Raw genomic sequence first — 10949 nt, 5'->3', positions numbered from 1 at the left:
GTGGTGGTCTGGGGCGGGGTCGGCGGCCCGCGGCGGCACGGCGCTGCGCGACGAAGATGGCGGCCTCCGGCTGGGCCCGTGCCACCGTGGTCTTTCTCTGTGCCTCTGAACTGCTGCTGCTCCTGCTGCTGCCGCTGAGGGCCTTCGCCGCTGAGGGCCCAGCCGAGACGCCCGGCGAGGCCACCCCACCTATCCGGAAGAAGAAGAAGGATATTCGCGACTACAATGACGCGGACATGGCTCGTCTTTTGGAACAGTGGGAGGTCCGCGGCGCGCGCACACCCTCCAGGCTCTTCTCTGTGCCGGGTCCCTTCCCAGTGACCTCTCACCTCCTCCGTCTTGGGACCCTTTAGACCTCCCTCTCGGAATCTTCCGACCCACTAACCTCCACTCTACGCATGCCATGAGCCCTTACTGACCCACTCCAGCCACCGCTAATCTTCAGTGCCTCCTCTGACCCCCGATCACCCTGCTGACCCCCGTCCCAGGACATTCATCCCAGTGTCCTCTTCCACCTTTCCCCGGGCCACTCCAGTCACGGGTCAGCCTCTCCCTATTCAGCCTTACTTTGCCTTCAGTGCCCTGGTCGCCGCCGCATTGCTCCCCGTGGTCAGTGCGCCCTTCTAATGGGGAGGGAGACCTTTTCCATTACACTCCTGAAGAATGGGGCGAGTGGATGGGAGAGGGGCATGGTGAGGATTATCTTTCAAGAGGGCCGTTTCAGCTTTCATAGTTCTCCCGTGTTCTAAATTAGTAGGAATTCAGAGTGCCCATTTTGGTTATATGTCCCTGCTGAGAGTTTTTGTAATTTTGTGAGTGGCTTTAATTTGAGGGGGGAGGGGGTTGGGAGGCGGTAGCAGAGGCTCGTGGCGCTCTCTCACGGAGCTCACATTTTTCGCTGAAGGGAGCAATGATTTGTTTTTGTGAGAATCAGTTTTCTGATTTGTTACTTGAATGCACTGGAGTGTGTAATTACAGGGAGTGGGTAATAACCTTTTTAGGGAAGGTTGACTAGCCAAAACCACGTTGCTGCCTCTTCCTCATCCAGAGGTGGGTGTCTTGTCCTGGTTCATTTGCACACCTGGCGAACTAGAGTCAGAAGCTTGGGTTCTGCTCACTGTGTAACCTTGGGCAAGTAGGTCTCCACTCTAGACCTCTGGTTCCTTACGTGCAGAATGAAATTTTACTGGATGATTTCTTTCAACACTGATGTTTTGTTATTTTGTGGTTATCTGTGTGTGTTTGTATTGGATAGAGGCTTTCAGACATGAGTTTAAAGTACCATCTGATGCATTTGACTGGAAGAAAGCAGTTTTCATGTTGACCTGAAGCTGAAGGAAAGCTCAGGGTCGATCTGGGTGTTTGCCAACCACTAAGGAAAAAGGAACTTGGTGCAGCAGTTCCTTCCCCACTTTCCATCTCCCTTGCAGTCTCCCAGTCTCTTTTTGGACTCTGGCAAATGCAGTTTTTGATCCACCAAAGTGAGAATCGCATCTCATGCAGAAACCCTAGCCTGGAAACACTCAGACCCTGAGCAAGACAAAAAATGGTGCTGCAGAGGTGTACAAGGGATCCAACCATCAGGAATAGCAGTTAACAGTAAAAATAACTGCAGTACACAGTAGAAATGGCTGAGTGCTATAAAAAGAAAGTGCTGTGGGAATCTCAGAGGGTTTCAGGAAGGAAATGGTGTTTTAGGTAGACCAGGGAGTGTGGGAGAATGGCATTACTAACCGAGCAGCATGAGCTGAGGTGGATGGGACGTGAGGGGACTGGGCAGAATGCTGTAAATATATATATATATATTTTTTGCGGTATGCGGGCCTCTCACTGTTGTGACCTCTCCCGTTGCGGAGCACAGGCTCCGGACGCGCAGGCTCAGCGGCCATGGCTCACGGGCCCAGCCGCTCCGCGGCATGTGGGATCTTCCCGGACCGGGGCACGAACCCGTGTCCCCTGCATCGGCAGGCAGACTCTCAACCACTGCGCCACCAGGGAAGCCCAATGCTGTAAATATTAATAGCCCAGGCTGTGGAGTTGGACTGCCTGGGTTCATACCACTTCAGCTTGGAAATTTGGACTGGTAAAGAGCCTCTCTGGACTTTAGTTTTCTCACCTGCAAAATAGAGGTGTTAGTACCCACCTCAGAGTTGTTGTGAGGATTAACTGAGAAAACTTGGAAAGAACCTAGAATAATGCAGCTCTAACTATTAGCTACGCTGATATAATAAATTGGCTAGGTTGGCTGGAACAGACTTTCTGAAGCCACATAGTGAGAGGTAAGGATGGAAAGGTTAGTGAGAACCAGGCCCTGCTAGGCCTTGAATCCTGTGGGGTTTGGACTTTATTTAGAAGGAAAAATGTAGTCCCTGATGAGTTTGAACAGTTGTGTTACCCAAATGTTATAATACTGGCATGTTTAATCATCCATAACTTCATCCCAAAACATGTGTGTAGTCTTTTGGTTCCCCTTCTGTATTCAGACATAGTTTTTACAGCTGAAAGCATAGCATCAATAGAATTTTCTGCTGTTCTTTTTTTCTTTTGCTATATATTAAGCATTTCCCCAGGTTACTGCATAGTCCTTGTAATATTTTTAAAAAGCTTCAGAGTATGCCCTAGAGTGGTTGTTTTGGCTGTCCGAACGTTTTTGAATAGTGGAATATCATGATTAGGGCTAAAATTCAGGAAAATTAATTGGGCAGCAAAGTTTAAGATGGATGGGCAGGGAGAAACTCTGAAGGCAGAGTCAGCCTAATATTTATTGAGTGTTCATTAGCTAACAAGGCTAAACACTCTTATCTCATTTAATCCTCTTACCTGTTTGTGGAGGGAGGTACTTAGCTCTCTTTTCTAGATGATGATATTGAGGCACAGAGAGGTTAAGTAACTTGCCCAAAGGCACACAGCAAATTAGCTTAATTTCAGATTCGGTCACTTGACTTTAAAGCTTGTTCTTTTAACCATTTTACTACACTGCCATACAGATTGGTGAACAGAGTGCAAACGAAGGGGGATGAGGAGGACCTGGGTTAAGCTAGAAGCTGCAGTAATGGATTAGAAGGGAGAAAGAAATGTGAGAGATTTTATGCTCTTAACACGACTTGGCAGTTGATTGACTGCATAACCAGGAAGGTGACAAGGATAATTAGTGAAAGGACAGAGGTTTTGAACTCAGCCTTAACCCTTGGTAACTGTGTGATCCTCATTTTCTTTATCCGTAAAGCCAGATAACATCCCACTTCACAGGGTTCCTTGCAGATGAAGTGAGCTAATGTTTGCAGACACTTTGCAAGCATGAGCGCCCTTCCCCAGTAGCGGTGATTGTTTTTCCTGTGGGACAGCAGATCCATCTCTGGTTGCTTTTTTTTTTTTTTTTTTTTTTTTGCCCTTACGCCGCGGGCCTCTCACTGTTGTGGCTTCTCCCGTTGCGGAGCACAGGCTCCGGATGCGCAGGCTCAGCGGCCGTGGCTCATGGGCCCAGCCGCTCCGCAGCATGTGGGATCTTCCCGGACCAGGGCACGAACCCGTGTCCCCTGCATTGGCAGGTGGACTCTCAACCACCATGCCACCAGGGAAGCCCTCTGGTTGCTTTTTTGAAGGAAGCAGTGCTTCCTCCCCTGGTGGCAATCCCTGAATTCTTCCCCCACTCCTCTGCTAGTGTGAACATCATCCCCACAGTGAGAAGCCTGCCTCAGGTGTGGAGTGGGGCAGGAAGGGGAGAACTCCTTCCACTTCCACCGTGTTGCAACTGCTGCTGAGTCCTGGTTGGTATAGGAAAACCGAAGGTGATTCCTTCTTATATTACTGTAACCAGGTGCTGCGGTGGGGCAGGTGGGGAGGGATCCAGAGCCAGACTGTGAGTTTGTACTTCAGCATCAACCCCTTCAAGCCTGTGGCCTCGAGTAAGTTACTTACCTTCTCTGAGCCTCATCCACTTTTCTATTCAATGGGGATCTTGCAGAATTGTTCTGAGGTGGGAAATAACAAATGCCCGAGACACAGTAGCTACACAGTCGATGGTAGCTGGTATTATTATCAAGGACCCTGGGAAGAAGAAAAGGGTTTACAGGAAAAGGGAGTTCAGCTCTGTAGCTATTAAATTTGGCAAACAGCAGTGGAGAAGTGGTGAAGCCCGTCAGAAATACAAGACACGCCTGGCGGCAAGCCTGGGTAGGGTGTGGGGAGGGCTGCTTGGTCGTCCCCCCAAACCCTGCTTGGGGGTAAGCGTTTGATTGCTTTCAGTTTAGAGAAAGTGATAGAACAGGTAAGCTTACTCAGGGAAGCGGTGGAACTAAGAATAGACCTAGACAATTGCTTGCATCTAGTGTACAGGTTTTCTTTTCCTTTTTTAACTAAAACTCGCCCTCAAACATATAAAATGGAAATTAAAGGTTCTTGAAACGATCCTTACCTTTGCTGTATGCACTAGACTAATGATTATTTAATTATATTTTCATGAAAAAAAATAGTGCTTGTGACCTACTGAGTTAATATCATGACCATTAGTAGGATCAGCTTGAAAAATAAAAATGTTCTAGGTAATTGAACCAACTAGACGTCTCGAAGTATTTTAAGGCAACCGTAACAGTTGTTATGTAGAAATAGAAGAGAATACAGTCAGAAACAGCCTGTGAATTTGGCCACCGGGAGCTCCTGTGTACTTTGAGAGGGTGATTGCCATAGTCGGCTGGAGGCCAGGTTACAGAGGGCCAGGTGGTACTAGGCAACATGTATTAAGTATTTACTACTTGCCCTTGTGTCATTAAATCCCCCAAACAAGCTTAGGAGGGAGATGCCATCATAACCCTCCACCCCCATTATAGGTGAGGAAAGTGATTTTCCACTTCTCCAAGGCCACACAGCTATAGGGGTGGGACCTGGAGCCTAGCCCAGGTCCCTGTGACAGTGCAGCCCATGCTCCCGCCTGCAGGTCACCAGCAGCTCTTTCAGAGCAAAATGAAGAAGAAGTGGGTCAGCTGAGAGGGTGGCAGAGCTGAGGAAAAGGCTGGCCCTGTGCTGCTAGGGCCTTGGAGATCACCTAGTTCTGCTTTTCCTCTTACTGACGAGGAAACGGGCCTCGAGGATCATGGAGTCTTGTCCAAGGCCACACAGGTTAGTTAGGTGGAGCTGAAGTCAGATCCTAGGTCTGATACAAATATGGATCACCTTCAAACACTGCTTCAGAATTCTTTCATTCTCATCTTTTATTAAAAATATGTTTGCTACAGTACATTATTGTTGGTGTCTTAAGCCTTGGCCCTTCAATGATTTGTCAAGAGGCCCAAGTAGCATATAGGGGCTTTTTGTTTCATTTTAGGTTGGGTCTTTTCGTGTGATTTTTTTCTTTTTTTTGATAACAGCTTTATTGAGTTATAATTCACATGCCATATAGTTCACATTTAAAGTGTACATTTCAATGGTTTTTAGAATATTCAAAGAGTTGTGCAGCCATCACCACAGTCAATTTTAGAACATTTGCATCACCCCAGAAAGAAACTCCGTAGTCTCAGTCACCCCTCCCTGAGTTCCTCCCAGCCCTCCAGCCAGCCCTAGGCAACCTCTAATCTACTTTCTGTCTCCATAGATTTGTCTGCTCTGGACATTCCATATAAGTAGAATCATACAATGTGTATGTAGTCTTTTGTGTCTGGCTTCTTTCACTTACCTTAATGTTATCAAGGATCATCCATGTGATAACATCAACCAGTACTGCACTTCCTTTTTTTTCTTTGGCTGCGTTGGATGTTTGTTGCTATGTGCGGGCTTTCTCTAGTTGTCTCGTTGTGGCGAGCGGGGGCTACTCTTCGTTGTGGTGCATGGGCTTCTCATTGTGGTGGCTTCTCTTGTTGCGGAGCACAGGCTCTAGGCACACGGGCTTCAGTAGTTGTGGCTCGCGGGCTCTAGAGCACAGGCTCAGTAGTTGTGGCGCACGGGCTTAGTTGCTCCGCGGCATGTGGGATCTTCCCGGACCAGGGCTTGAACCCGTGTCTTAACCTGCATTGGCAGGCAGGTTCTTAACCACTGCGCCACCAGGGAAGTCCCTGCATTTCTTTTCGCTGCTGGGAGTAGCCTTTTCTCCAACGAACACAGGTTCTTTTACGTGGTTTTAATTCATTTATCTTCTATTTATTGGTTGGCATTCTACCATTAGCAATTAACTCACTTGTTTATATGGGTCTGGATTCAGTGGTTCTTACTTTACTTGGGAGTTATAAATCATTCTGTCATTATTTTGATTTTCAAATTATTCCAGATTAGGCCCATGAGCTCTGTTTCATGTTGGCTTCTGTGTCATTCTGACACATCCCATAATTCTCCGAGCACTTTCTCACTTTCCGATACAAGAAGATATTCCAGACTCATCTTCTGTTTTCTTTGCTGGAATTAGCCTTTTCTCAGCGGAACCCTGGTTCTTTTAAATATTATTATCTATCTGTCTATCTAAAACCATAAGTTCTGTCTGCTGCCTCCAGTGCCAGCCCAGTACCTCCGGAGCATTCTTCCCCCTTCTGTATTTGTAGCTCCCTTCCCCAAAGGGAAGAAGCTGGTTCTCATTAGCCTCAATACAGTTACTCCTTTGCTCAAGCCTAGAATTCACAGACTGTAGTTCAGAATTGCTAGCTTACACCACTGCAACAACCAAACCTACCTAGAATTGAATATTTGTTTATGGTTCTTATTTTTTAGATGAAATTGATGTACATGAAATGCAGATTTTCAGTATTCAGTGAAAATTCATGTTTTGACAAATGGATACATCTGTTAAGTTATCCACACCCCTGTGAAAATACAGAGCATTCCCATCACCCCAGAAAGTACCCTTGTGTCCCTTCTCAGTCAGTCCCACCTTGTAACCCTCTCCCCCAGAGGCAGCCACTGTTCTCACTTCTGTCGTCCTGGATTAATTTTACCTGTTCTTGAATTTCAAATAAATGAATTGTATAACGTGTCTGATTCTTGTGCCCGGCTCTGTCACTCAATATAGTATTTTTGAGATTGGTTGCATGTATCAGTATTTGTTTTTCTTCATTGCTGTGTAGTATTTAATTGTATGACCAAACCCGAATGTGGCCGTTCTTATAATCTACCATATTGGGTAGATTCTTTGAGGGTGAAAAAGCTTTAGAAACCCATCACGTGGGGTTCTCTGTGACTGGTGACCTGGAGTGATGAGTGCTGCCTGAAATTTAGACTTTGCTTGAAAGTCAAGTGGAGGAGGGGATCCCCTGGGTTTAATTCTTTCTGTTATAATTTAGATCATAAACCTGCACCTGACATCATACGCAGATGTTCTTGCCTTTGCCAGTTGAAATGCACACTTTGTCTGATGCTTTTTTTCCCCCATCCTTATAGAAAGATGACGACATAGAAGAAGGAGATCTCCCAGAGCACAAAAGACCCTCTGCACCTATAGACTTCTCACAGATAGACCCGGGCAAGCCTGAGAGCGTATTGAAGATGACAAAGAAGGGCAAGACTCTGATGATGTTTGTCACTGTATCAGGAAGCCCCACGGAGAAGGAGACGGAGGAAATCACGAGCCTCTGGCAGGGCAGTCTTTTCAACGCCAACTACGACGTCCAGAGGTAAAGCAGCAACAACCTTGCCGAGAAAATGGGGGCTGTGCTGGGGCTTTTTCTGTGTCTGTGTAATGGCATATCCTTCCTGGCAGTACTTATAAGGAAGGGCTCTGGACCTTTCCTGTCTAGGCTGTCTTCTTTTACATTTATTTATTTACCTTTTTTTTTTGTCTTTGAAGAAGAGCATTCTTTTTTTTTTTTTTTTTTTTTTTTTTGCGGCACGTGGGCCTCTCACTGCTGTGGCCTCTCCCGTTGCGGAGCACAGGCTCCGGATGCACAGGCTCAGCGGCCATGGCTCACAGGCCCAGCCGCTCCGCGGCATGCGGGATCCCCCCGGACCGGGGCACGAACCCACGTCCCCTGCATTGGCAGGCGGACTCTCAACCACTGCGCCACCAGGGAAGCCCAAGAGCATTCAGTTTTGGTCAAAGCCAGTAAATTTATTTATTTGTTTGTTTTAATATCTCATTTGATCCTAAAGCTATTTATCTTTGTGTCTTTAACTTTTCTTTTATCTGAGTAAGAAGCTGTATAGCTTAGCCTCTGTGGGGGGCAAATTAGTTACAGTTTGACAGTAGTGTGTGCCTCTTCCTTTAGAAGTCTCTGGTCATCAGAGAATGCTTTTCTGTGTAGCTATATTTACACATAAGCTTGGAGCAGACTGTTACTTTAAAGTGGAGGAGCCCAGTTGTCAGAGGTCAATATACTTCTAAGATGCAATTTTAAGGAATTTCCTTTTTCTTCCCCAAAAACAGTTCTGAAATTTAGGGTCTTCAAATATCTTAGTTCGGGAAATGTAAAAGGAATGAAAAGGAAGGAAGGAGTACTCAGAGTGTCTAGGATGGCAGATTGCTTTTGTTAGCTTAAGTAGACACGTAGGGGAACAAATCAGTGCTGTGGTGGTTACTGGTCCAGAGCTCTCACCGATCTCTGAAGTGGTGGGGCGTTACAAACGGAAGGGTGGTGTCATAGGTGTAGCCCCTCGGGAACTGAAGGATTGTGCCCACTGGCCACACTAGTGGTCCGTCCATCCACACAGGCTCCATTCTGTGCCTCTCTGCTCCTTGGGGCCTGGTGAGTGTGGACGTACTTGGATGCTTGCTTTAACTTCCAGGGTTAGGATTTCTGTCCAGTAGCCGAGCATCCTCCTGAGCCCTTTGTGGGCCTCTAATGACCTGATCTAAACTGGTGTTTTTCAGCCTTTATCAGCAGAGGCCTTCTGTCAAATGAAAACTTAGCTGGGCCCTTCAGAATGTAAAACGGACCCAAATGGCAGCCTCCGCGTTGCTGCCCTGGCAGAGGCCCTGAGCCCCGTCTGCGGCCTCCCAAAGCCTTCTTCCTAATCCCGCCCTTCACACGAGCAGCCACTTCTACATCACCCCCCCCCACCCAGGTTCTCCTTTGTTTTGATCTGAGCCAAGGTGTTAAATAGTTCAGCCGGCTAGTATTTTCAAGCAGTGACTGTCAGACCTTCGAAAATAGAACGTTTGGTTCTGTATTCATGTAGAATTTGAAAAAAGATTTCTCGGTTAAGTGCCCCAGGGCCTCTCTGACCCATTAGCCCTGTACTAGCGGTGAGCTGACTCTGGTCCCGTCTCTCTGTCAAGGTTCATCGTGGGGTCAGACCGTGCCATCTTCATGCTGCGTGACGGCAGCTACGCCTGGGAGATCAAGGACTTCTTGGTCAGTCAAGACAGGTGTGCCGATGTAACTCTGGAGGGACAGGTGTACCCTGGCAAAGGAAGAGGAAGCAAAGAGAAAAATAAAACCAAGCAAGAGAAAGGCAAAAAGAAGGAGGGGGGAGAGCCGAAACCTCGGGCTTCGAAGGAAGGCAATCGAGCTGGGAGTCAAAGGGAAGAGCTGTAGCGGGGCAGCTGCGGGCTCTGCAGAGGAACGCGGGGAGCTCAGCCAGGGCGCGTGGGCCGGGGGCGGGCATGGGAAACCACACAGCCGTGAGTTCTCTGCTGGCAAAGGTCTGCCACATGACCAGTTTCTGGTCAGTGTAAGAGTTGCCGTTTAAAAGGCTTCAAGTCAGAAGACAGAGGTTTTGTAATTAACATGGGACACTGGCAAATTCACGTTGACTATAAAATCACTCTAAATGGAAACCTGGCGGTGTTGCTTTTTCCCATTTTTTTTTTCCTCTGGCCGGACTGTGGCACCGCCCCCTTCGCTGCACCTGTTCTCATCCGGCAGCCTGCTGTATCCATGCTTTTTATTTCTGTTAACTGAAAGGATACCAGGTTCTCATCGGACAAACTTAAGACTCCTGACTTAATTGAATCGGGCTTTCCATGCCACAGACGTCACTTCATTACTGTGAGATTAGAAACGCTCCACAGGAGCACTGCACGTATCTGAATATACAATCAGGACACCAGGATGCGTAAATCCCGAATCTGTGCAGAAAATGCAGAGAACAGAAAATAATGCAACTTGTAAATCCTAAGTATTCACTCTGAGTTTCTTGGACTTGAATCCCTCTCGTCAGTTATAGAAAACTCGTGGTATCTGTCAGGTTTTATGTGCTCTGTAAGTCCAGGGGTTCTGTCAGAATAGAACTTTATTTAGGAAAGAGTAATGCCAGTGTTGAGAGTTGTGTGTTCCATTTAATGTGATGATTTTCAAGGGTGTAAATCGGGCATCAGCAGAGTTCTTTGCAGAGTGTAGCAGAAGACTCAATAACCTCATTCACTTCTAAACATTTTTCTTTGATAAAGTGCCTAAATTTGTTGTGTTTTTGTGTGGTACTAATATGATGTGCTACCTGTTACTGTCTGATGTTGCTGTCGTATGTCAGAGCCTACTCTTAGAGTTACAGAATTTATACACAGGTGTCATTTTTAAGAACTAAAATTATTTGTTCAAAAAGGCTTCCACTGTGATTTTAACAAATTAAAAACAGCACGCACACGGTTAGAGGACGTCATCGTTAAAGAATGGTACAAAGCAAAAAGCCTTGGCCTCCCCTGCTGCCACTGCCTTGTCCCAGTGGAAGCTACTGTTAATTTGTTTTCAAAAAAAAAAAGAAAGGTACACTTGTTTATAGTGATATGTATTTGTTTTGGCCTTACAGCCTCTATTTCCCCTTCTTTTGGTAACTGTTCAGATCTCCCCACGGTCATCCACACCCTCTTCGTTTTCTGTTCTGTGCTGTAGGGGGATGTTTGCCCTGCAGGCCCCCCACTCCAGGGAGGAATTAATCCCAGGGTGAGTTTGCTTAAGCCACCTCAGGAAGAGGCGTTCTGTGTTTCTCATACAATCTGAACCCAGGGAAGTGAGGCTGGAGCTGCTGCTGCCCTCTTGCCCCCTCCAGGGGAGGGCTGTCTGAGGATGCAGCTGGCAGTGGGGAGAAGCAGGGAGAGA

At 47.0% G+C, this 10949-nt stretch overlaps 1 protein-coding gene across 1 annotated transcript; it reads left to right on the top strand.

Annotated features, from left to right (window-relative positions):
* MESD (mesoderm development LRP chaperone) lies at positions 1–9691 on the top strand. Its single transcript, XM_082619587.1, has 3 exons — positions 1–263; positions 7357–7589; positions 9191–9691. The coding sequence occupies exons 1-3, from the start codon at positions 57–59 to the stop codon at positions 9447–9449; spliced, it is 699 nt and encodes a 232-aa protein (XP_082475713.1). The 5' UTR covers positions 1–56; the 3' UTR covers positions 9450–9691.
* Positions 9692–10949: the final 1258 nt, after the last annotated feature.

The sequence above is a fragment of the Mesoplodon mirus genome, assembly GCF_964341445.2.
Source record: "Mesoplodon mirus genome assembly, chromosome: 4".
In the NCBI taxonomy this organism is placed as follows: domain Eukaryota; kingdom Metazoa; phylum Chordata; class Mammalia; order Artiodactyla; family Ziphiidae; genus Mesoplodon; species Mesoplodon mirus.
Note: the sequence above shows the minus strand (reverse complement) of the source record. Positions and strands in the feature narration are given on the sequence as shown.